Source organism: Schistocerca nitens, chromosome 11, assembly GCF_023898315.1.
Source record: "Schistocerca nitens isolate TAMUIC-IGC-003100 chromosome 11, iqSchNite1.1, whole genome shotgun sequence".
In the NCBI taxonomy this organism is placed as follows: Eukaryota; Metazoa; Arthropoda; class Insecta; order Orthoptera; family Acrididae; genus Schistocerca; species Schistocerca nitens.
This window is the reverse complement of record NC_064624.1, coordinates 81,070,950-81,097,252: the sequence shown is the minus strand read 5'-3', so window position 1 is coordinate 81,097,252 and position 26,303 is coordinate 81,070,950. Positions and strand designations below refer to the sequence as shown.

Below are 26,303 nucleotides of genomic sequence, written 5' to 3'. Positions count from 1 at the left end.
ACACTGGATTTCTTCCCCTCCTTGGCCGCCATATCCCTAAGGGGCCCCATTACGCGCCTAACATTGGAGCTCCCAACTACCAATAAGCCCACCCTCTGCGATTGCCCGGACCTTGAAGGCTGAGAATCATTCTCTGAAACATAGCAGGCAGCTGCATCTGGCTCAGCCAGAGACAGTGCCTCAAACCTGTTTGTCAGACGCACCGGGGAGGCTTTCTGATCAGCCTCCGGGGACGTCCTTCGCTGCCTGCCACGCCTCGGAACGACCTCCCAATCGACCACAGGCGAGGGCTCAGCCCCACTGCTGGCAGCAACCGGGGCAACCACAGCGGCAGACCGATCTGGGGACAGACGGGACGAGGTTGATATCCCCGTGATACCCAAGTCTGGCTCCCCACAGTGGTGCCCATTGGCAACAGCCTCAAGCTGCGCGACCGAAGTCAGTGCCGCCTGCAGCTGTGAGCGAAGGGATGCCAACTCAACCCTCATCCGAACACAGCAATCACAGTCCCTGTTCATTCTAATCAATGTTGAACAGCAGTTACTGAAACACGAGTCCGTGCCTAGATAACACAAGGGAAACATGCAAAGAATCTATGAACTAACGTGTACAAATGCCTAATGACTGCGCTACAATCTGCCTGAATTTACGATTACTTCTTTTGGTTGTACTGTGAAACTAGCTTCTTGCAAAAACCCCTTAATTCTCTGTCTATGGGAAGTTTCTGATGAGTGAGTTTTAGAGTATCAAAATATGCGATATAAATGGCCGTATCTTTTGACTGCATTGACTTCGAAGCTTAGATTTACTACACTGCCAAGTGAGTACAGATCTTAGCACTTAACAAATTTCAACTTGGCATATCTACCTGTTCCTAAGAAACAGGATTTAAAAAAAAAATGGCTCTGAGCACTATGCGACTTAACTGCTGAGGTCATCAGTCGCCTAGAACTTAGAACTAATTAAACCTAACCAACCTACGGACATCACACACATCCATGCCCGAGGCAGGATTCGAACCTGCGACCGTAGCGGTCGCTCGGCTCCAGACTGTAGCGCCCAGAACCGCACGGCCACTCCAGCTGGCGGATTTTAACAGTTGAGCAGGCAGTTAGCAAAGTGATCCTATGGAAGGGTTCAGTTTTTACCTAATGAGGTATGGAACTGAGGTATGGAACCTAATAGCCAGTATATCCACTGTGGCACTGATAACTGTGGGAACACGTCGTGGCACGGAAGCAACGAGGCCCCGGTAGATCGCCGGCTGGAGTTGGCGCCACAACTGCACACGCGACTGTCCTAGTTCCCATAAATCCCGGGGAGGCAAATGACGAGCTCTAAAGCCACATTAAATAACATCCCAGATGTGTGTGATCAGGCTCAGATCTGGTGAACCAGGGCCCCAGCACACCAATTGAAATTCACCACTGTGTTCCGTGAATCAGTCCGTCACACGCCAAGCCTCGAGACACGGTGCATTATTGTGTCGAAAAATGCCACCGCCATCAGGAAACGTGATCGTCATAAAGGGGCGTACACGGTCTGCAGCCAGCGTACGATACTCTTCGACTGTCACGGTGCCGAGCTCCACCGGATACACGGATGTCGGTACGAATATTCCCCCGAGGCACGATGAGGGTGCCGCCAGCTTCTCTTTTTCGCACGGTACAAGTGTCGAGGAGCTGTTCCCCTCAAAGACGATGGATTTGTGCTGTCTCATCGTGTCAAAAGCTCTGCCATTGTCTCAACGTCCAGTGCTGACGGTCACGTGCCCGTTTCAGTTGTAGTTGGCAATGTCGTGGTGTTAACATTGGCACGTGACGTCTACGGGAACATTATTTCTATTTCTTGTATCGTGGCAGCGAATTGCCGAGTTTATTCTAAATTGACTTTTTTTGTCAACAAAATATACAAATAGTGACAATATTGTGAAACAGATAGATTGATACTGACCATGTAGATGAGACGCTGATGCTGAGTCGCAGACAGGTACAACAAAAAGAATGGTATAAATTTGAGCTTTCTGCCAAAATCCCTTCTTCTAACACACAGCAAAGAAAAGCAACACACACACACAACCACTGTCTCTGGTCTCTGACACCTGATTGCCTACAGCAATGGTGCCTCATCTCTTCCTCCACCCAAACGCCTCAGAAGGCCCAACGGTACTGACTGACCGCCATTTCATTCTCAGCCAACAGGCATCACTGGATGCAGATATGGAGGGTCGCGGGTTCAGCACACCGTTCTCCTGGCCGTTAGCTTTCATAAGCGGAGCCACTACTTCTCAGTTGACTAGCTCCTCAACTGACCCCACAAAGACTGAGTGCACCCCGATTGCCGACAACGCTCAGCAGACCCGGACGGCATCCAATCCGGGCACTAGCTAAGGCCCACAGCACTTACTTTTTGGTGATCTGGCAGCAACCGCTGTTACCATTGCGGTATGACAGTGCATCATAGGAGAAGCAGTCTAGGTGGTGGGGTTGAGGAGGCCGGGCCGGGGAGGGGGAGGGGTAGGGGTAGGAGGGTACGGGTGGGGGAGGGTGTGGTGCTGCTTGCAGCAGTGTTTAGGGACACGGTGGGAACAGGAAAGGGCTGCTAGGTCAGGTGGTTTGGGGGGGGGGGGGAGACAAGGAGGGGAGGGGAAAAGAACTAGTTATTTAAACTCCCATCCCATGTAACATGCGCAAGAAATGGGAATCCCTACTGCCTAAAAATAAATTTAGAAACATATCTCATTTGCCAATCTTTCTACAAATCATCTGAATATCCACATTCAGAGATTTCAAAGTTCTGTTAGCAACATGGCACATAACAGTGTTCATACAAGCTCCAAGACAAGCAGTAATGTACTGTGAATAAGATTCACTATTTACATACAGAGGTAAACATTTACTTCAACAGTACAATCATAATCAGGTAAATATTAAGCTACCAGTTTTTCTCTATACAAAAATGAATGTTTGTCCATGTGTTTGGAATGTCTGATCACAGCAAGTAATGACCTGATTTATACACTGTTATTTGCAAAATAACGGGCATTGTCTGGAGAAGGTTTGTAGTTTTGGGTTGAGTAGTTTTGTGGAGAGGAGACCAAACAGCCGGTCTTCGGTCTCATCAGATTAGGGAGGACGGGGAAGGAAGTCAGCCGTGTCTTTTCAAAGGAACCGTCCCGGCATTTGCCTGGAGCGATTTAGGGAAATTACGGAAAACCTAAATCAGGATGGCCGGACGTGGGATTGAACTGTTGTCCTCCCGAATGAGAGTCCAGTGTGCTAGCCACTGCGCCACCTCGCTTGGTGCGATATAGGATGAACACCAATAAAAGCAAAACAATGATAATAGAATGTAGTCAGATTAAATCAGGTGATGCTAATGGAAACTAAGAGTTTTGCTACCATATTTGGGCAGCAAATTACACGACGGCCGAAGTAAAGAGGATATAAAATGTAGACTGGCTACGGCAAGAAAAACGTTTCTGAAGAAGATAGATATGTTAACACTAAATACAGATTTAAGTATAGTCTTTTCTGGTGGTTTTTGCAAAGAGTGTAGTCTTGCACAGATGTGGATGTGGACAATAAACAGTTTTGACAAGAAGAATGAGGAGACACTGAATCACATAAGACGGAACTTAAATATATGGAAAACTTGACTAAAGAAGGAATCGGTCGATAGGACACAAGCAATCATCGATTCGGTAACTGAATGAAGTTTGGAGGATAAAAGTTGTAGAGGGGGACGAAAGCTCGAGTACAGTAAATAGATCCGAGTGGATGTCGGTTGCAGGATTTATACAGAGGTGAAGAGGCCTGCACAGGATCGATTAGCACGGAGAACTGCGCCCCGCGGGCGCAAGGCAGTGTAGTTCAGCGCCCTGTACACGACCGTGTGTCGCTAGTGTTGGCATAGGAGAAAGAGAGAGAGAGAGAGAGAGAGAGAGAGAGAGAGAGAGAGAGAGAGAGCTGCAGAGTGAGTTGAACTGTACCGTGGTCTGATCACACGTAAACAAATTATTCTATTTTAGAAATACTCTTATGTAAGGGATATAGAGCCTCATTCTTACTGTTAGTAGTTACAAGTAAATATTTTTTGTTATACTTCGTGCTACAGCTTTTTGTATCCCTTTTCAGAGTTTAGAAATCGGATCCTTAGTTTGCTGTTTTGTACGTAATAATTTTAACTGACCAAGTTTGAAAACTTATTAAAAATAGAATTAAGGTTATAAAGCCCTTTAATTCTTACAGTCAACATTGTTAAAGAAGACAATTAACATTTTACAAGTTTTTCTTTTTCGAGGAAACTATTTTGTCTAGGTTTGGTACAATATTCCGTGAGACTGCTAACCTCAAAGAATTAATCAAATTTTTATCGCCAAGTAATGAACGGTTCTTAGTTTTAGCAAGCTTTAAAAGAGAGAAAAAGCGCTCACAAATAAATGTAGAACCAAACATTGAGAGAAATTTGGCCGTGTGCTTGTGCAAAAGAGGGTATTTCTCTCGTGGAAGACATCTGTAAAAGTCATCCAAAGTTTTACACTAAGAAAGTGGTTCTTCAGGCGGATGTTGCACTGCAGGTCAATCAGCTCTAGTTGAAGCACTTGTGAGACATCCTCTGCCCGAAGGGAAAACGGGCGAACAAATATATGTAAGGCCGGTTGACGGTCAATTATCTCCAAAAATTTGTTTTCAAACCGTTCTTATAATTCGCAAATGATTTTGACATAATCTGAAAAATCCGCATCTTCTTTAACACTGTCTAGTGCAGGAAAGTGTCCACAATTTTTCTTGTGCAATTTTTTTTCCCACAAAATTAGTTCTTTTAATTGCTTGAATCATCTGCACTAAATCAGCAACAGAGTGAACATTTCACACCAAGGCGAAAATCAAAGTATTTAAATGACCAGTAAGGTCACTCAAAAAAGCCAAATTTGCCACCCACTTAGGATCACGAAGTAATTCTTCTGGATGTCCTTTCATTTCAAAAAGGTATCTACTTCACCCCTCAAGGAGAAAAACTGATGAAGCACCTTTCCTCTGCTCAGCCATCTTAATTCGGTGTGGTAGGGGATATCCGGGTATTCCGCTTCGATGATGATGATGAGTCCCATACTTCTTTACAGAGCGTACGGGAGCGACGCGGAACTCGCGCCGCCTTACTAGGCAAGGCCCTAGTGGAGGAGGTTAGCCATTGCCTTCCTCCGGCCGTAATGGGGATGAATGACGACAATGAAGACGACACAACAACACCCAGTCATCTCGAGGCAGGAAAAATCCCTGACCCCGCCGGGAATCGAACCCGGGACCCCGTGCTCGGGAAGCGAGAACGCTACCGCGAGACCACGAGCTGATCAGCAGAAATTCTTTAAATTGGTGATGTGTGAGTCCATGCGATCGAAGATAATTAACCGTTCGAAGAACTGTGTCCATAACATTTATTATGTTGACAATCTTTGCACAAAAGTGCCTCCTGGTATATCAGACAATGGACTGCCGCGAATAAGGAAGAGCCGACTTCAGCCATTTTTGACCTCACATAACCCAGGAATGCAGTGCGTATCTCTCGTAGTGCAGGGGCTCCATCCGTTGTTATACTGGTCAGGCGTTCCCATTTTAAACCGATTGACTCTAACATGTTTTCCACGGCTAGAAAAATATCCAAACCCCTGGTTGTGTCTTATAATGGTATAAGGTCGAGTGGCACGGCGGGCGGTCGGGCGGGTGGTCTGCACGGCCAGCTGAGCGACACGGCTCGGCCACTGCGACAACAAACGAATTCGCCCGGGGCGCTGGCTGATTGTGGGCGCTAGTGCATCAGGGGCACAGTTTGGACGAGCCTGCTTTAGACTGAAGACCACAACAATAATAGATTTCAACAGCGGACGAAAGCAGAGTGCCGTACCTTGACGAGCTCGGGCAGGGCTGACCAGAACTCGATGTTGGGCACCATCTCCCGGCCAGTGGCACCGCGCAGCAGTCGCAGGGCGAGCGCTCCGCCCACAAAGTACACCCCTAAGAACACGAACAACAGGATGCACAGCACCGACCCCGTCGACAGTCCGCCGTCGGCGGCAGCTCCCGCGGCAAAATCCGCCGGCGACATGGCGGGCCGGTACGTCGGGCACGCCGCTGCCGAAATCAGCTCGAACTTCTGCAAATATTGAACGAGGATGGGGATCAGGAGGGGACACTGTAGTGAGCCAATTAACTTACACGATATTTAGACCCAGTACACACACAGGGTCGGGGTGTTTACAACCCGGGACAACTGGGAGATCTGGGAAAAACCCGTGAATTTTTTCATCCGGGAGAAAACCGGGAAAAACCTGGGAATCTTTTTGAATTCTGGGAATTTTTCATTGTTTTAGTTTTCAGTTAAATTTTTGTGATTTTGACTGGTAAGAACCAATACTCTAACAAAAAATTTTACTGTATCCCGCTTCTGCAGAATAATACTGCAGCAACAAAAGATGAACGAGAGAAAAAAATGAAAATAAAACTTAAGTCGCAAAGAAAATGCGCCGTATACAACAACAAAACACAGTGCTCATACAAACGTCTGCCAAAAGCAAAGTGTGTCAAAGGCTTTAGGAAGACTGTGCAGTGCTTCTTAACAACAAATTGCCTCCAATGAGCTTGACATGACAGTTTTTTTGACATTAGAATCGTTTTAATGCAAGATCTTTTAATGTTACACACGTACGAACATGCGGGCTTCCTACGTCATCGTAGCTGCGCAAGTGCAGTGTCGCCTGTTACCTGGCGCTCTCTGGCAACTGCTGAAACATACCTTTCTAATAGGTCACGGAAAAATATTGCGAATATTGCTTTGAAAAGCGTTACTTTCAAAGAAAATTTCCTTTTATGTAAGATAAACTATGTGAGAGAGTGTACAACGAATTTCTTAAATCACAGAGCGTTTGATTCTCATTTAAAAATCAACTCTTTGAGGGTGACCATATGAAGAGTTTCGAGCCCAGAAGATCAGACATTTACGCCGTTATTAAAAAAATTTACTGGCACATTTACGTGATGTATGACGTGCAAAAAAGATCAACAATATATGTGGAAGCTTAGCTTCTGTTGCAGCGTATTAATCTTAGAGACCAATATTATATATGATAGCTTTGCTTTTCTTGTAGCAGCAATTGTACATTAATTTAAGCCATTAACTTTTCTTATTTGTGTGTTCGCGCTACTTAAGAATGATCTTGCTATTGGCTGACTACATCACGTGTCAAATGCTGTCATCAGCTGGCGAGATCATGTGACATGAGCTGTGACTGGCTTACAAAAGCGCGTCGCATTCTCGATTTTAATGCTTCGGAAAGTAACATGCGGTGTTTGGTGGAATTCGAATTTATACCTTTGTAACACGAAAATATGCAGTATCTATGTTTCTGCACATCAAAGATCTTTCCAAAACGTGTTTTTTCCCCCTAAGTTTCATTTTCTAAAGTGCCGGGAAATTCTACGACTGTGTATAAAACCATAAACCATAAAAGGATTGATAAGTGCCGAGAAAAAGTATACTGTCACTTAACACGGAAAAGTGTATTTTCACCAGGTAGAAAGTGTATTTTCAACCAGGAAATCTGGAAATTATTTTTCCTTGCCCATGTAGACACCCTGAGGGTGTGTAGGTGGACAAGGGAAAAAATATTCCCGGATTTCCCGGTTAAAACTACACTTTCTCCCAGGTGAAAATACACTTTTTCTTTTTTAAGTGACAGTATACTCTTCCTCGGCACTGTAAAACTCATCAATCCTTTGAATGTTTATGGTTTTATATACCAGAGTAGAATTTCCAGGCACTTTAGAAAACGAAACTTAGGGGGAAAAAAACGTTTTGAAAGACCTTTTATGTGCTCCACCAAATAACGCATGTCACTTTCCGAAGCATTGAAACTGAGATTGCGATGCGCTTTTGTAAGCATCATAGCTCGTTCACGTGATCTCGCCAGCTGATGACAGCAATAGGACACGTGATGTAGTCAGCCAATAGGAAGATCACTCTTAAGTAGCGCGAATACACAAATAAGAAAAGTTAATGGCTTAAATTGATATACATGGCATTCACATATAATATAGGTCTCGAAGATTAATAAGTTGGAAGAAAAGCTAAGCTTCCACATATAATGTTGATCTTTTTTGCGCGTGTTACACTTTAAGATACACACACAAACATGCCAGTAAAATTTTTAATAACGACGTAAATGTCTCATCTTCTGGGCTCGAAATACTTCTAAATGGTCGTCCTCAAAGAGTTGATTTTTAAATGAGAGTCAAACGCTTTGTGTAAGCAATTCATCGTACATTCTCGCACATAATTCATCTTGCGTAAAAGGAAGTCAGCTTTGAATGTAACGCTTTTCAAACCACAATTCGCAATATTTTCCCGCGACCTGTTAGAAATACGTAAGTTCGTTTCAGCAGTTGCAAGTGAGCGCCAGATAACAGGCGCCACCGCGGTTGTGCAGCTACGATGACGCAGGAAGCCCGTATGTTCGTACGTGTAAAACATTAAAAGATCTTACATTATGTCATAAAAGAAACAAGACATCAGAGGATACTACAAGAGCGTCGGGATTTCGCGAACCATACTAAAGTGCATAATTCGGCTTAAAATGCACATCCACATGTAAATTTTCTTGGAGTCCCAGTACTCACATTTGGTTCTTTATTATAGCATAATGCCATACATGCACTTGAAATGCAGCGAACAGTTGAAACTAGCCAATAGTGTGAAATTAAACACTTCGTTTCAAATAAATTGACTGCCTCAGTAGAAAGGATTAATAAAAGCCAAATCTCTCTAGCAAACAAGCAAAAATAACTTCATTGTTCTGTAAGGCGATTAATGCTTTACTGTCAAAGGTGGAAATAAAATGTGAAGCTATTAACATATTTTATCATGCCGAAATTATGCGAACGTATTTTAATTCATTTGATAGCATCTGGCCGCAAAAATCCGTTTTGTTATCATTTAACGTGAGAGCCATAACGAAGAGGAAACTACAAAATCACTGCAAGTAAACACAGGTCACGTGGAGACGACCCACCACAACTCGGATTGCTCTGTGCATCAGCCCCGGATCTACGATATTTCAGAACCGGAGCAATATTAAGTAGTGGCGCCCGGCCACACTTCCGTAAGCAGAAGCGGAAGAAGGTACGTGACTCAACTGCGCATGCGCAAGAGCCCGCCCGCAACTGCTCAAACGAATCTAATTTAAACAAAATATGGCGTTTCAGTCTTCAATTGCTATTCTTTATTTTCAATTACCGGTTTCTGGCTACCTGCCCATCTTCAGATCATATACTGTAGTTACAGAGTAACTTGTCCGTACAGAACACTCGGAAACGCCATATTTTATTTAATGAACGATCGCGGAATTCCCATTGAGACAATCATGTCTAGTTTTGATAAACTAATTTAAACAGTTGTCAAAGTCACGCTCATCGGAGGCAATTTGTTGTTATAAAGCATTCCATAGTGTTCCTAATGCCTTTGACACACTTTACTGTTGGCAGACGCTTGTATGAGCACTGTTTTGTTGTTGTATACAGCGCATTTCCTTTGCAACTTAAGTTTTATTTTCATTTTTTTTTCTCTCCCGTTCATGTTTTGTTGCTGCAGTATTATTCTGCAGTAGCAGGATACAGTAATATCCTTTGTTAGAGTATTGGTTCTTACCAGTCAAAATCACAAAAATTTAACTGAAAACTTAAACAATGAAAAATTCCCGGAATTCTAAACAATTCACGGGTTTTTGCAGGTTTTCTCCCGGATGGAAAAATTCCCGGGTTTTTCCCTGATCTCCCGGGTCATATACACCCTGACACATCTATCAGTGTGAAATCCATATGTCTTTTTTTTGTATAATAATATTTTTCAAAAAGCTTCCTTGTTAAAATTACATTTCTAATTACTATTATCATTATCATTGTTGTTATAATCATTAAGTATATATGTTAAGAGATATAATTGTTAACTGTGGACCTGAAAAGGATGCAGGTATACAGGGTGTTAGAAAAAGGTACGGCCAAACTTTCAGGAAACATTCCTCACACACAAAGAAAGAAAATATGTTATGTGGACATGTGTCCGGAAACGCTTACTTTCCATGTTAGAGCTCATTTTATTACTTCTCTTCAAATCACATTAATCATGGAATGGAAACACACAGCAACAGAACGTACCAGCGTGACTTCAAACACTTTGATACAGGAAATGTTAGCGAGCATACATGCATCCACCCTCCGTCGCATGTAATCCCTGATGTGCTGATGCTGAACCTGCAAGACGTATGTAGTATGAAAAGTTATGTGCTTTATAATTCGTGAGTCTCTGATCTGTACACCCATTCAAGGAAATATAAGTTTGTAAAAGGAAGGCCCCGGATGTGCTTTTTCGTGACACGAGTAGGAGTTCTCTCTCTTTTTGCTCCAATAATGCCTGCAGAATGTGAAGAAGCCATGACTTTCCTCAGGTGTAACGGGAATTCAGAGGCACTGATTAGCAGGACCTCTACTTCAAAAGAATCAACTACAGCAAACAGATTTAAGAAAGAGGGTAAATACATCAGAAGTACGTCGGGTGACAGATCTCGTAAGGTGTTCTAACTCAGATTCAACTATAAGGAGCGAGCCAGCAGCTACACTACTGAAGATGACGTGCTACAGACATGAAACTTAACCGAGAAGAAGAAGATGCTGTGATATGCAAATGATTAGCTTTTCAGAGCATTCACACAAGGTTGGCGCCGGTGGCGACACCTACAACATGCTGACATGAGGAAAGTTTCCAACCGATTTATCATACACAAACAGCAGTTGACCGGCGTTGCATTGTGAAACGTTGTTGTGATGCCTCGTGTAAGGAGGAGAAATGCATACCATCACGTTTCCGACTTTGATAAAGGTTGGATTGTAGCCTATTGCGATTGCGGTTTATCGTATGACGGCATTGCTGCTCGTGTCGGTCGAGAACCAATGACTGTTAGCAGAATATTGGTGGGTTCAGGAAGGTAATACAGAACGCCGTGCTGGATCGCAATGGCCTCGTATCACTAGCAGTCGAGATGACAGGCATCTTATCCGCTGCAGCCACGTATCGATCCCTGAGGCAACAGAAGGGGACGTTTGCAAGACAACAACCATCTGCACGAACAGTTCGACGACTTTTGCAGCAGCATGGACTATCAGCTCGGAGACCAAGGCTGCGGTTACCCTTGACGCTGCATCACAGACAGAAGCGCCTGCGATGGTGTACTCGACGATGAAACTGGGTGCACGAATGGCAAAAGTCATTTTTTCGGTTGAATCCAGGTTCTGTTTACAGCATCACGATGGTTGCATCCGTGTTTTTCGTCATCGCCGTGAACGCACATTGGAAGCGTGTATTCGTCATCGCCATACTAGCGTATCACCCGGCGTGATGGTGTGGGGTGCCATTGGTTCACGTATAGGTCACGCTGACGGCACTTTGAACAGTGGGCGTTGCATTTCAGATGTGTTATGACCCGTGGCTCTATCCTTCATTCAATCCCTGCGAAACCCTACATTTCAGCAGGATAATACACGACCACATGTTTCTGGATACAGAAAATGTTCGACTGCTTCCCTCCCCAGCACATTCTCCAGATCTCTCACCAACTGAAAACGTCAGGTCAATGGCGGCCGAGCAACTGGCTCGTCACAATACGCCAGTCACTACTGTTGATGAACTGTGGTATCGTGTTGAAGCTACATGGGCAGCTGTACCTGTACACGCCATCCAAGCTCTGTTTGACTCAATGCCCAGGCGTATCAAGGCCGTTATTACGGCCAGAGGTGGTTGTTCTGTGTACTGATTTCTCAGGATGTATGCACCCAAATTGCGTGAAAATGTAATCACATGTCAGTTCTAGTATAATATAATTGTCCCGTTTATCATCTGCATTTCTTCTTGGTGTAGCAATTTTAATGGCCAGTAGTGTACATAAACCTCTAAACCAACAAGAAAAACACTTCAGACCTCCAACCTGCGCTGCCTGTGAAGGTACCCCTTGAAGCAAACCAAGCGCTGTATCGTGTGAGAGATACAGAGGCGAGCGAGTGCACTGGGACTCACCCCAGTTCACTGCTAGTAGCGCCACGTCACCTTAACGCGTCTGCATGTAGCAAACAAGTATTACACCACAATTTAGTATGAAATTAAAAATTTATGTTTATAACTTTGTTAAATTATAGTTTTTATATAATGTTCCAAATATCAAGTCTTGATGTTCTAAACTTAATCATTTACGGAAAAATGCCATTTTAAGAGAAAAATCAGAGGCACTAAATAAGGACACTAAGAAGCCACAATTTGGCCAGAAGGTGCAATTAGAAGTTATAAATAAGCGATGCTGGTTTCCAAAACCATAAAACAAAAACTAACGCCAGAATCCACATTTTTCGGAAAAATCAGAGGCGCTAAATAATGGACTTAGAAACTTGAAAATTTGTTTTATGCTTCAGCACAACCCAAAAATAAATAACAGAGAGTCCATGTTAATTTACCTCTTATAGTTTTTAAGTAATTACATAAAAACTAATTTTGTAACTAAAATGTACCTAAGTGTTGTAGATTAAGTACTTCAAATTTTAATGATAGAGGATTTTGGTTAATCCAGATGATCAAATATATGAAATAATAGAGCTACACCAAGTTTAAGACTTGTTACATAAATAGCAACTGATGTAAGTCTTAGCAAAGGTATGGTTCAGAGGTAACAATCTACCGTTAGTTCCACTAAATAAATTCTATTAGGCAAAGTTTTCATTCTAGCAAGCTGAAACTTTCTACGTGCTTTCAAACTGCTTATCTGCATACCAGCAAAAATTAAGAACCTTCTGAAGTAATTGGTTACTATATTATTGAAGATTATGTGCCCGAGAGAACTCACGAGGACTGCACACCGTCCTGGATCGTTTAGAATTCGGTAAAATAACTGTTAGTGTGCCGTCCGTGTGAAATTAAATTCCGGGTGGCAAGTGATGAATTTATTTCCACTTTTATGGCGAGCATTAATTTTTGAACATTTATTGTGAACTTTCAATTGAGTGACGTTAGTCAGGGCAAAAAACAATCTGGTAGAAAGTTACCGTAGAGGTCGCCTCTGAACTGCTAAAGGTGCTGTTAGATTAGAAAGACTTGTTTTCAATTGAACATAACGAAATTTTAAGTGTTGTTTGTGAGAAACTTTAATTAAATTAAATCTTGATTGGAAATTTAAACTTTTATTGAAGTCATAGTCCTGATCCCACAAAGAAATGGGAAATAGACACTTTTCTTTCAGTGGGCTGGACCGGAATGTGGCCGTGCAGACTGGAAGCTAATGTCAGTACGTTTCCCTTCGCTTTCTGGCTGACCACCAAATTAGTTGCCAGGCTCACGTGATTAAAGATGGCATCAAAACTTTAAACCAGTGTCAGAACTTACTCGCTGCCCCACACCCTCTCTTAAAGCCATTACATAATTGTGGTGAAAAGGGTATGCAATGGAGTCGGACATTGAGCATAACAATCTTGATAAGAGCTATAAGCAGTTCAATTATTGTGAGCTTTGACATTCAGAAGGCTCATGTTGGTGTAGTCTGCAAACGTGTATTCAACTGTGTTGCTCTGACACACTCAGACACGTGAATGAGTTTCGAACCAGGTCATAGAGGTAGGAAAGATGTCAAATAACATCAATTAATCTGTGGTAACCATCCTCCACCGTGACTACCTGTTGCAAACTATCTGGCAAATATGTTTTGAAACTGCTGTAGGACGGAAACGGTATGTTCCCGGACCCAGGTTCCTATTCAAAGTATTATGTTCTCGCACCCCTCGACAAGTCCTAGAAGTTTGTAACGGGAATTTCCAAAGACCCTTTTAGCAGTCTCCCTGTTACCAAGGAAAACACAAATGAGCAAAACCACAGTTCAATCTTACTCTAATTAAATAACAATAAAACTCATTATATGAGCTAAATCAGCATTTAATTGAAAAATAATAAGAGATACTTTCATATTATATCACTCTGATGCCAAGTTCAAGTCTTACCCCACAGAAACAACACACTCGAAACTTTAAACAGTACAGCTGTATCAGATCACAGCCAACTGCTTATTGGATTGCTACGTATTTTGTATAAAACTGTCTCATTGTGGGATTGTGCTGCTAGCTTGGGATGTGGATCATATTCTTGCACGGATCATACATTTTTTCTCACCTAGCATACAGTTTATGTTATATTACTGCTGCTCACTTGGATGCATGACAGCACCATTTAGCATTGTGTTAGCTGAAGCAATAATGAAAGAATAGGTATGGGCTTGCAATTGTAAAGCAACAACAGAACAGTAAAAGACAATGTTATTTGTGATTGGCACATTTTATACACAGGTGCGGCCACTCGAGGACTGAGATCACTTCGCCAGAACCAGATGCCTAAATAGTGAGATGTGGCTGCACACTGTGGAAATACTGGCTATAGTTATTTAATTTACACAGATCACTGGAATCGAAAGTAAAAAGCTCTCACTCACCAGGTGGTTCTCCTCTGTACTTCCAGGACTGACCGTCAGCCTCGTGTTGTTGACATCAGTCGACTCGGTGTCACACAAGATCCGGAATGTTGTTGTCCTGAAAAAGCATCTCGAGTGAAGAACACAAATAGGTTTAACAGTTTTAACAGAAACAAGTGTTGCACAAATGGGGAATGATGATGTTTGGTTTGGGGGACGCTCAACTGCGTGGCCATCAGCACCCGTACAAAGTCCCAATTTTGACACAGTCCAATTTTTACATAGTCTAATGTAGCCACTGTCATGGACGATGACGACGATGATGATGATGATGATGATGATGATGATGATGGTGACGACGACGACGACGATGACGACGACAACACAAACACCCAATCCACAGTCATAGAAAATCCCCAACCTGGCTGGGAATCGAACCCGGGCCCCCGTGATCCAGAGGCAGCAATGCTAACCACTAGACCACGAGCTGCGAACACAAATGGGGAATAAAACAATAAAACTTTCATGCTTTTGTGTCAAAACCAACACTGTTGAACCAAAATTTTGACACTGCCGCAACTGAAAACTGGTGTTGTTGAAAGTCTTTAGTTTGAAGGCTGGTTTGATGCAACCCTACATGCCAATCTGTCCTCTGCAATCATCACCATCCCCACATAATTACTGCATCCTACAACCACTTATAGCTGTATCCAAGACATGTCAACTGAACCTACCAATTCCTGTATATCCATCTTTTTAGAGATTGTTGCAGGACTCAGCTGTTCGATAGAGAATGTCAAACACCTTCCAGCCACCAAATTTCCAACCTTATGTTATTTGGCAACTAGCTTCAGCCATCTTCAGGCCCCTGACCGATGTGTAGGAAGAATCTAAATCAGCTGTGATCAAAACAGGTGCCAGCAATACTGGTATCAGTAGATATTTGCTACAGTGATCACTTCAACCATATGACAATTGCTACATCCTGTAACATAATGACAATGTGGTGTGTGACTTCACATGTGCTTCAAAAGACAGGAAACAGGAGAGAGAATATTTCATTTGCATCACCATCAGTTCTTTGAATGAGCTGTGATCATAGACTAATCAGTAGCATGGGCCAAGTATTACATTAGGTTGGGAAAGCAGTATCAAACTCTGTGTAACAGAGCAAGAGGGACAATCTTCTTCTACCACTCCTGAAATCAATATTATTTTTTTTCTTTTCTGATATTCTTTCCATTAGTAGCAAACTAACGTATCAGGGTCCACTACAAGTAGTATGACAGTTAGGCGGGAGGTGAGAAAACTATGATTTCATGGTCAAGCGGCTGCTCGTAAGCCTACATCATACTGATAAATGCCAAACGACACCTTGCTTGGTGTAACGAGCCTAAACATTGGATGATTGAACAGTGGAGAATCATTGTGTGGAGTAATGAATCACGGTACACAATGTGGCGATCCGATGGCAGGGTGTGGGTATGGCAAATGCCCGGTAAACGTCATCTGCAGCATGTGTAGTGCCAACAGTAAAATTCGGAGGCGGTGGTGTTACAGTGTGGTCGTGTTTTTCACAGAGGGCACTTGCACCCCTTGTTTTGCATGGCACTATCACAGCACAGGCTTACATTGATGTTGTAAGCACTTTCTTGCTTTCCACTGTTGAAGAGCAATTCAGGGATGGCGATTGCATCTTTGAACACGATTGAGCATCTGTTCATAATGTACGGCCTATGGTGGAGTGGTTACATGACAATAACATCCCTGTAATGGACTAGCCTGCACAGAGTCCAGACCTGAATCCTTTAGAACACCTGTGGGATGTTTTGGAATGCCGACTTCATGCAAGGCCTCACTGACTGACATCGATACCTTTTCCGGTGCAGCACTCCGTGAAGAATGGGCTACCATTCCCCAAGAAAACTTTTGATCACATATTAACAAGTATACAGTCCATCTCCTTGCTTCCTACTGTTGAAGAGCAATCCAGGGATAGCAATTGCATATTTCAATACAATCGAGCACCTGTTTATAATGCACGGCCTGTGTCTGAGTAATTACATGACAATCACATCCCTGTAACAGAGTGTCCTGCTACGTGTCCTGACTTGAATCCTACAGAACACCTTTGGGATGTTTTGGAACACTGCCTTCGCGCCCAGCTTCACTGACCGACATTGATACCTCTCCTCAATGCAGCACTCCGTGAAGAATGGGCTGCCGTTCCCCAAGAAACCTCCCAGCACCTGATCGAACATTTGCCTGCGAGAGTGGAAGCTGTCACCAAGGCTAAGGGTGGGCCAACACCGTACTGAATTCCAACATTACCGATGGAGGGCGCCATGAACTTGTAAGTCATTTCCAGCCAGGTGTCTGGATACGTTTGATCACGTAGTGTATTTTGGTGTTACGAAAGTATAAAATACAGCGTTGTAGTTTCCAAACATAGAACACCAAAATGTAAGTAGTACGATGCCCATGCTACGGTAAGGACTGTAGTAGTGCTCTGAGTGGCCTGGCAGTGAACTTCAATTTCGGGAAAATATGACACAATAATATGTATTATTGCTTTGGGTAATATAGTTACGAGGTGCTATTTTTCATCAAGAAACACTAAGCTTTGACATAAAATAACGGCCGTCAAAATGTTTTTGCTGTTGTTTCTTAAGTGTGTGGTTATGGAGGAATCACTATTCACAATATTTTCCCACGACCTGTTAGAAACGAAAACAGTTGTGACGCCACACTCATCAAAAGCACTTTGCTGTTACCAAGTATTTCACAGTCTTCATCTTAAAGCCTTCAAGACATTTTGCTGTCGGCTGATTCTCGTGTGTGCACTGTGCTTTGTTGTTGTACATTGTGTGTTTTCTTTGCAACTGAAGTTCTATTTTGGTGTTATTCTCTTGTTTATGTTTTACTGCTGCAGTATTACCCTGCAGTCGGGGGTCTAAATCAAATTCTTTTACAGAAACTTAACTGTAAACTAAAGTAATGAAAAATTCCCGGAATCCTAAAAAATTCTCAGCTATTTCTCAGTTTCGTACCAAATGAAAAAATTCCCGTGTTTTTCCCAGATTTCCCAGTTGTCTCGAGGTGTATCCATCCTGTTCTACGGTACAACGCTACGTTGTTACTTCTCACAGTGCGATAGTGTCGTGGTAGCATTTTTTGACACACTTGAGGACAATTTTATGGAAATGGAAGAGCATGTAGATGAAGATGAAATGGGAGATACAATACTGCGCGAAGAGTTAGACGGAGCACTGAAAGACCAGAGGCGAAACAAGGCCCCGGGAGTAGACAACATTCCATTAGAACTACTGATGGCCTTGGGAGAGCCAGTCATGACAAAACTCTACCATCTGGTGAGCAAGATGTATGAGACAGGCGAAATACCCACAGACTTCAAGAAGACTATGATAATTCCAATCCCAAAGAAAGCAGGTGCTGAAAGATGTGAAAATTACTGAACTATCACTTTAATAAGTCACGGATGCAAAATACTAACGCAAAATTCTTTACAGACAAATGGAAAAAATTGTAGAAGGCGACCTTGGGGAGGATCAGTTTGATTCCGTAGAAATGTTGGAACACGTGAGGCAATACTGAGCCTACGACTTATCTTAGAAAATAGATTAAGGAAAAGCAAACCTATGTTTCTAGCATTTGTAGACTTAGAGAAAGCTTTTGACAATGCTGACTGGAATACTCTCTTTCAAATTCTGAAGGTGGCAGGGGTAAAATACAGGGAGTGAATGGCTATTTACAATTTGTACAGAAAGCAGATGGCAGTTATAAGAGTCGAGGGACACGAAAGGGAAGCAGGGTTGGGAAGGGAGTGAGACAGGGTTGTAGCCTCTCCCCGATGCTATTCAATCTGTATATTGAGCAAGCAGTAAAGAAAACAAAAGAAAAATTCGGGGTAGGTATTAAAATCCATGGAGAAGAAATAAAAACTTTGAGGTTTGCCGATGCTATTGTAATTCTGTCAGAGACAGCAAAGGACCTGGAAGAGCAGCTGAACGGAATGGACAGTGTCTTGAAAGGAGGATATAAGATGAACATCAACAAAAGCAAAACGAGGATAATGGAATGTAGTCAAAATAAATGAGGTGTTGTTGTTGTTGTTGTGGTCTTCAGTCCTGAGACTGGTTTGATGCAGCTCTCCATGCTACTCTATCCTGTGCAAGCTTCTTCATCTCCCAGTACCTACTGCAACCTACATCCTTCTGAATCTGCTTAGTGTATTCATCTCTCGGTCTTCCTCTACGATTTTTACCCTCCACGCTGCCCTCCAATACTAAATTGGTGATCCCTTGATGCCTCAGAACGTGTCCTACCAACTGATTCCATCTTCTAGTCAAGTTGTGCCACAAACTTCTCTTCTCCCCAATCTTATTCAATACTTCCTCATTAGTTATGTGATCTATCCATGTAATCTTCAGCATTCTTCTGTAGCACCACATTTCGAAAGCTTATATTCTCTTCTTGCCCAAACTATTTATCGTGCATGTTTCCCTTCCATACATGACTACATTCCTTACAAATACTTTCAGAAACGACTTCCTGACACTTAAATCTATACTCGATGTTACAATTTCTCTTTTTCAGAAACGCTTTCCTTGCCATTGCCATGCTACATTTTATATCCTCTCTACTTCAACCATCATCAGTTATTTTGCTCCCTAAATAGCAAAACTCCTTTACTACTTTAAGTGTCTTATTTCCTAATCTAATTCCCTCAGCATCATCCGACTTAATTCGACTACATTCAATTATCCTTGTCCTTTCAAGACACTGTCCATTCCATTCAACTGCTCTTCCAAGTCCTTTGCTGTCTCTGACAGAATTACAATGTCATCGGCGAACCTCAAAGTTTTTATTTCTTCTCCATGGATTTTAATACCTACTACAAATTTTTCTTTTGTTTCCTTTACTGCTTGCTCAATATACAGATTGAATAACATCGGGGAGAGGCTACAACCCTGTCTCACTCCCTTCCCAACCACTGCTTCCCTTTCATGCCCCTCGACTCTTATAACTGCCATCTGGTTTCTGTACAAATTGTAAATAGCCTTTCGTTCCCTGTATATTCCCCTGCCAACTTTAGAATTTGAAAGAGAGTATTCCAGTCAACATTGTCAAAAGTTTTCTCTAAGTCTACAAATGCTAGAAACGTAGGTTTGCCTTTCCTTAATCTTTCTTCTAAGGTAAGTCGTAACGTCAGTATTACCTCAAGTGTTCCAGTATTTCTACGGAATCCAAACTGATCTTGCCCGAGGTTGGCTTCTACTAGTTTTTCCACTTGTCTGTAAAGAATTCGTGTTAGTATTTTGCAGCTGTGGCTTATTAAACTAATTGTTTGGTAATTTTCACATCTGTCAACACCTGCCTTCTTTGGGATTGGAATTATTATATTATTCTTGAAATCTGAGGGTATTTCGCCTGTCTCATACATCTTGCTCACCAGATGGTAGAGTTTAGTCAGGACTGGCTCTCCCAAGGCCGTCAGTAGTTCCAATGGAATGTTGTCTACTCCGGGAGCCTTGTTTTGACTCAGGTCTTTCAGTGCTCTGTCAAACTCTTCACGCAGTATCGTATCTCCCATTTCATCTTCATCTACATCCTCTTCCATTTCCATAATATTGTCCTCAAGTACATCGCCCTTGTATAGACCCTCTACATACTCCTTCCACCTTTCTGCTTTCCCTACTTTGCTTAGAACTGGGTTTCCATCTGAGCTCTTGATGTTCATACAAGTGGTTCTCTTCTCTCCAAAGGTCTCTTTAATTTTCCTGTAGGCAGTATCTATCTTACCCCTAGTGAGACAAGCCTCTACATCCTTACATTTGTGCTCTAGCCATCCCTGCTTAGCCATTTTGCACTTCCTGTCGATCTCATTTTTGAGACGTTTGTATTCCTTTTTGCCTGCTTCATTTTTATATTTTCTCCTTTCATCAATTAAATTCAATATTTCTTCTGTTACCCAAGGATTTCTATTAGCCCTCGTCTTTTTACCTACTTGATCCTCTGCTGCCTTCACTACTTCATCCCTCAAAGCTACCCATTCTTCTTCTACTGTATTTCTTTCCCCCATTGCTGTCTATTGTTCCCTTATGCTCTCCCTGAAACTCTGTACAACCTATGGTTCTTTCAGTTTATCCAGGTCCCATCTCCTTAAATTCCCACCTTTTTGCAGTTTCTTCAGTTTTAATCTACAGGTCATAACCAATAGATTGTGGTGAGAGTCCACATCTGCCCCTGGAAATGTCCTACAATTTAAAACCTGGTTCCAAAATATCTGTCTTACCATTATATAATCTATCTGATACCTTTTAGCATCTCCAGGGTTCTTCCATGTATACAACCTTCTTTCATGATTCTTAAACCAAGTGTTAGCTATGATTAAGTTGTGCTCTGTGCAAAATTCTACGAAGCGGCTTCCTCTTTCATTTCTTAGCCCCAATCCAATGAGGTGAGGCTGCGGGAATTAGATTAGGAAATGAGACGCTTAATGTAGTAAAGCGGTTTGGCTATTTGGGGAGCAAAATAACTGATGATGGTCGAAGTAGAGAGGATATTAAATCTAGACAGGCAATGGCAAGGTAAGCGTTTCTGAAGAAGATAAATTTGTTAACATTGAGTATAGATTTAAGTGTCAGGAAGTCGTTTCTGAAAGTATTTGTATGGAGCATAGCCATGTATGGAAGTGAAACATGGACGATAACTAGTTTGGACAAGAAGAGAATAGAAGCTTTCGAAATGTGGTGCTACAGAAGAATGCTGAAGATTAGATGGGTATATCATATAACTAATGAGGAGGTATTGAATAGTATTGGGGAGAAGAGAAGTTTGTGGCACAACTTGACTAGAAGAAGGGATCGGTTGGTAGGACATGTTCTGAGGCATGAAGGGAGCACCAGTTTAGTATTAGAGGGCAGCTTGGAGGTTAAAAATCGTAGAGGGAGACGAAGAGATGAATACACTAAACAGATTCAGAAGGATGTAGGTTGCAGTAGGTACTGGGAGATGAAGAAGCTTGCACAGGATAGAGTAGCATGGAGAGCTGCATCAAACCAGTCTCAGGACTGAAGACCACAACAACAACATGTGTCTCTATGAATTATCTGTACAGTTTTGAGATACTCCTGTGGCCAGCGTGATCCCCAGCGATCTGCCACAATGGAATACGTGAGGGAGTAGCCTGGACTTTGACTCAGTTCCAGGGCCAGTAGCCAGCTGTGGGCCAGCTCGCCTCAGGAGAGCATACGACAGCTCTCGACACGGTTCCCGACCAAAACAGCCCACACATCAAGGCTAGAGGGGTTGCAACGTTGTACTGCTGTGTTCTTTGTCAAACTGACACACTTTTGTAATGACTGAAATAATACCACATACCCTCTCAACCCACAACATTTCATTTCATTTTCTCCTAAAAATACTTGACCTTTGAGGTGTACATATTACGAGTTAAAGGTATCTGTCCTCCTAAATAATGAAAAATGATCATAATATTTAATAAATTTTGTATTAATAGTTAAGATGGGTCAGGTTGGGTCGATTTGTGGGAAGAGACCAAACAGCGATGTCATCGGTCTCGTCGGGTTATGGAAGGACGGGGAAGGAAGTCGGCCGCACCCTGTCAGAGGAACCGTCCCGGCATTTGCCTGAAGTGATTTAGGGAAATCACTGAAAACCTGAATCGGGACAGCCGGACGCGGAATCGAACCGTCGTCCTCCCAAATGCCAGTCCAGTGTGCTAACCACAGCGGCACCTCGGTCGGTAATAGTTTAGTTATGGACAGCATGTTGTGGGAGAGTGTTTAGTATTTCCACCTGCTGTGGGTAGCTTGCAGATGTGTCACAGTTGTGGAAGAATGGCACGCACAATGACAACAGTGATGTCCTAGAAGCAAAAACAAAAGACGGTTTTAAACTGTCATCCTGATATTATTCAGTCTCTGGTATTTTGCTCTGTGTATTGAATCATATTATTTGTTTCATTCCTTTCTTTTCTTATATATATAACAGCTATATGTAAACTGAATGAGACACCGTAAAAGGTAAATTAACGAGTTGTCATGTGGCAAAGATAATGTTTTGATACATTGTTAAATATCTGTATGAAACAAAGTAAGAAATACGCACTTCACCCTTATGTTCAGATAAGTGATAATGTACAGACGTATGCTTGGATCTGTCCTACCAGCATTGTTAAAATTGTCAATTTCAACTATTCATAAGAAGTGTTATAAAAAGTTATTGGAAAAGTAATGTTTATTCGTACGGTTAAGAGGTCAACTCCTATCTGTTCATCATTTCACTCGCCGCCGAGATCCTGCATCCGGAGGTTTTCTGCAGATGAGAAGAATTTACGTGGTATCCTGAGGAGCGTTCCTGCATCGTCACTGTCACAATCAAGGCTAAACACAATGCAATTAATGTGAAGCAGTATGTAATGCAAATCATGTTAATTGACCTCAAAATATTCATATTAAAGGTCTGTTAATATTGGTATCAGTTAAAGTCCACCTAGGACTGTGCACAGGTTCATAAATTACCTTCTAATTTCTTTCAACTATTCTTTCCAATCTATTGTTCCAATTATTCAAGCAATTATTAATCAATTTCAGAGTCCCACATCCCTATTCAATGGCAACCATGACAAGATGGCACCACACAAAAAATGAAAACTTTTCAACTGTTGAGATACAAATTGTTGAGATAAATGATTGATATTATTGTTACAAGAAACTAGTGAAACTTTCATTGTGTTTGTTTCATGTCCATAAGATTGGAAATGGTAAAAACATTGAAGATCCTAATTAAAATTAAATTCTGCCTACAAACGAGACAAGCCGGGAATGCTGATTTCAGCAGTAAAGCTAGAAAGCTGCTACGCAGTATGCCTATGTGGACATGCCTGGTGCCATCTCCCTGGCAGTAGATAATCTCTTTTCCTTCCAATTAATAGCCTTTATGGAAAGCGTGTTTCTACAGAAAAAACGAAAATTTGTACAAAGTCATCATTAAAGTGCAAGATAAGTCATTCAAATTCTAAAAGACTGTGTCAGATAATAATCAGGTTCATTAGTGAATATGCAGCTAAACCTACTTAAATTGAAAACTACCGATACAGACAAAACTTCATTTTTCAAAAAATTTTATTCATAATTTTGTAAAAAACTATTCACAACAAGGTCAAAGGGAATGGCCATGGCTGCACATTCATTACAAATTGCAAATGGCAAACACAAATTGCAAATGGCAAACAAAACAACACCAAACAGTAGAATAATCCACAGACATCTGAGCTTGGCAACAGGTGAAGGTAACGCGCCAACTCGTGAACTCACCAACGGTAACCAAAATGATGAGATTGGCTTCCCACCATCAATATATGACAACACTGGTAATGTAACTATTCATGATGTCACTTTTATTACACTCGATGAGACAATTTCTCAGTTCTCACCGGGAAATATTTTTTCAAATAGTGGAAGTGAAGTGCACGACAGCGAAAATTCCTTCGATTATTCGCTCATGACATCGCAAACGCAAGAACAGAAAACAGTTTGTAAAAGCAATGTAAATACTAGTGAGACACAAAATTTGATACAACTCCTGCAACAACTAACACAACAGTTTACAAAACAACATGAATTTCAGGAAAGTGTAACACAACAACTTAAGGGTATAGGACAACAGTTTACACAGCAAAATCAGGCATTTAATGATTTCAAGAATAATATTAGTCAACAGTTCAGTGAGTGGACCATAACTATACACACTGAATTATCTGACAAACTATCCGGGAAGTTGACTGAGCTACATAAAGAACTAAAACAAGAAACAATTACCAACCTATCCTGCAATATAAATAAGTTAACGGAAAGAGTATATCATCCATAGATGATAAACAGCAACAACTTGCAGATGTGTTACAGAACCTTAGTGAAGCAATTCTCAAGTCCCGGGGATCAATCCCAAGTGGGTGCATCGGTAAAAATGTGACAGAGGCAGTCAGAGAGCTGCAAGACATCTGCAAAAACTTACAAACAGAAGTACAAAAGTTGACTTTACGGGGTAGAGTCAAAATGTGCCAAAAAAACAGAGAGATAAGTTATGTGCGGATTAAAGGAAATAACTGAAAAAGCTGAAGCTAGGATGCTGGATAAGGGCAGCAAAATTTATGTAGATACTGTAGAAGCTTTAAAAGAGAAAGAAAGTCAGTTTCTAGTTAAAATAGATTCCAGTTTAAAGGAAGCAGAGAAAAGAAACTTCCTGGCAGATTAAAAGTGTGTGCCGGACTGAGATTCGAACTCGGGACCTTTGCGTGTGAAAGTGCTCTACCATCTGAGCTACCTAAGCACGACTCACAACCCGTCCTGACAGCTTCAATTCTGCCAGTACCTCATCTCCTACCTTCCACACTTTACAGAAGCTCTTCTGCAAACCTTGTAGAACTAGCACTCCTGGAAGAAAGGATATTGCAGACACATGGCTTAGCCACAGCCTGAGGGATGTTTCCAGAACGAGATTTTCACTCTGCAGCAGAGAGTGCACTGTTATGAAACTTCCTGGCAGATTAAAAAGCTATCAGGACGGGTCGTGCATCATGCTTGGGTAGCTCAGATGGTAGAGCACTTGCCTGCGAAAGGCAAAGGTCCTGAGTTCGAGTCTCGGTCCGGCACACAGTTGTAATCTGCCAGGAAGTTTTACATCAGCACACATTCCGCTGCAGAGTGAAAATCTCATTCTGGAAACATCCCCCAGGCTGTGGCTAAGCCATATCTCCGCAATATCCTTTCTTCCAGGAGTGCTAGTTCTGCAAGGTTTGCAGAAGAGCTTCTGTGAGGTTTGGAAGGTAGGAGACGAGGTACTGTCAGAAGTGAAGCTGTGAGGACAGGTCGTGAGTCGTGCTTGGATAGCTCAGATGGTGGAGCACTTGCCCGCGAAAGGCAAAGGTCGCGAGTTCGAGTCTCAGTCCAGCACACGGTTTTAATCTGCCAAGAAGTTTCATAACAATTCACACTCCACTGCAGATTGAAAATCTTAGTCTGGAAGCAGAGGAAAAGTTACAAGGCAGTATTGCTAAAACTACTGACATTCCAAAACAACATTTGACAGAAAACAAACACATGCTTTTACAGAAGTTAGATACTTTCACCGGTTACCCACAATACGTGACTAGCCTGCTAAGGAAAATAACAAATGCAGATGCAGAATGCAGCAACACTTGGTGGCAGCTGTATTTGTCGAGCAAATGCAATTTGCATGCACTGTGCCACAAGCGAACACAAACGTGCCTGTTGCTGGCAGCGTTGCGTGTTTTACAACATTACTTGCAGATAAAGGATTACTTAGACATCGACAATTTCTGGTATTTACCTCCAAAGGGAAAAGAACAAACCTCACGATCTTTATCATTCAGAGCATTTCGAAATGTTTTACTTCGCACCTGGACCGGAGCCGAGAAATTAGATTTGTTGTCGGATACACACAGGGTGACATTCTTCTACGGGCTATGAACATGGCACAACATTGCCACTACTATGAATAGTCTGCGAGGTGAGAGCCTTTCTGGAAAAATATTGGTCTGAGGCTAAACAAGGGAGGCTTAGATGTGAAGTATTCAACCCAGCTCTATCCAGTAGCAAACATGGAAGCTTAAGGGGATATTCTGAAAAATATTTGAATAAAATCAGTTACTGGATGAATCCGGTATCTCAAGTAGATGTGCTGAAAATTTCCT

The 26,303-nt window shown here is 42.2% G+C and overlaps 1 protein-coding gene across 1 annotated transcript in view; it reads right to left on the bottom strand.

Moving 5' to 3' along the window:
* Positions 1–26,303, bottom strand: part of LOC126212949 (cation-dependent mannose-6-phosphate receptor-like) — a 125,522-nt gene that overhangs the window by 17,955 nt on the left and 81,264 nt on the right. The window contains exons 4-5 of the mRNA XM_049940467.1: positions 14,564–14,660; positions 5,905–6,153 (exon numbers count right to left, since the gene is read on the bottom strand). Coding sequence (XP_049796424.1) covers positions 5,905–6,153; positions 14,564–14,660 — 346 coding nt within the window. The remainder of the gene's footprint in view (positions 1–5,904; positions 6,154–14,563; positions 14,661–26,303) is intronic.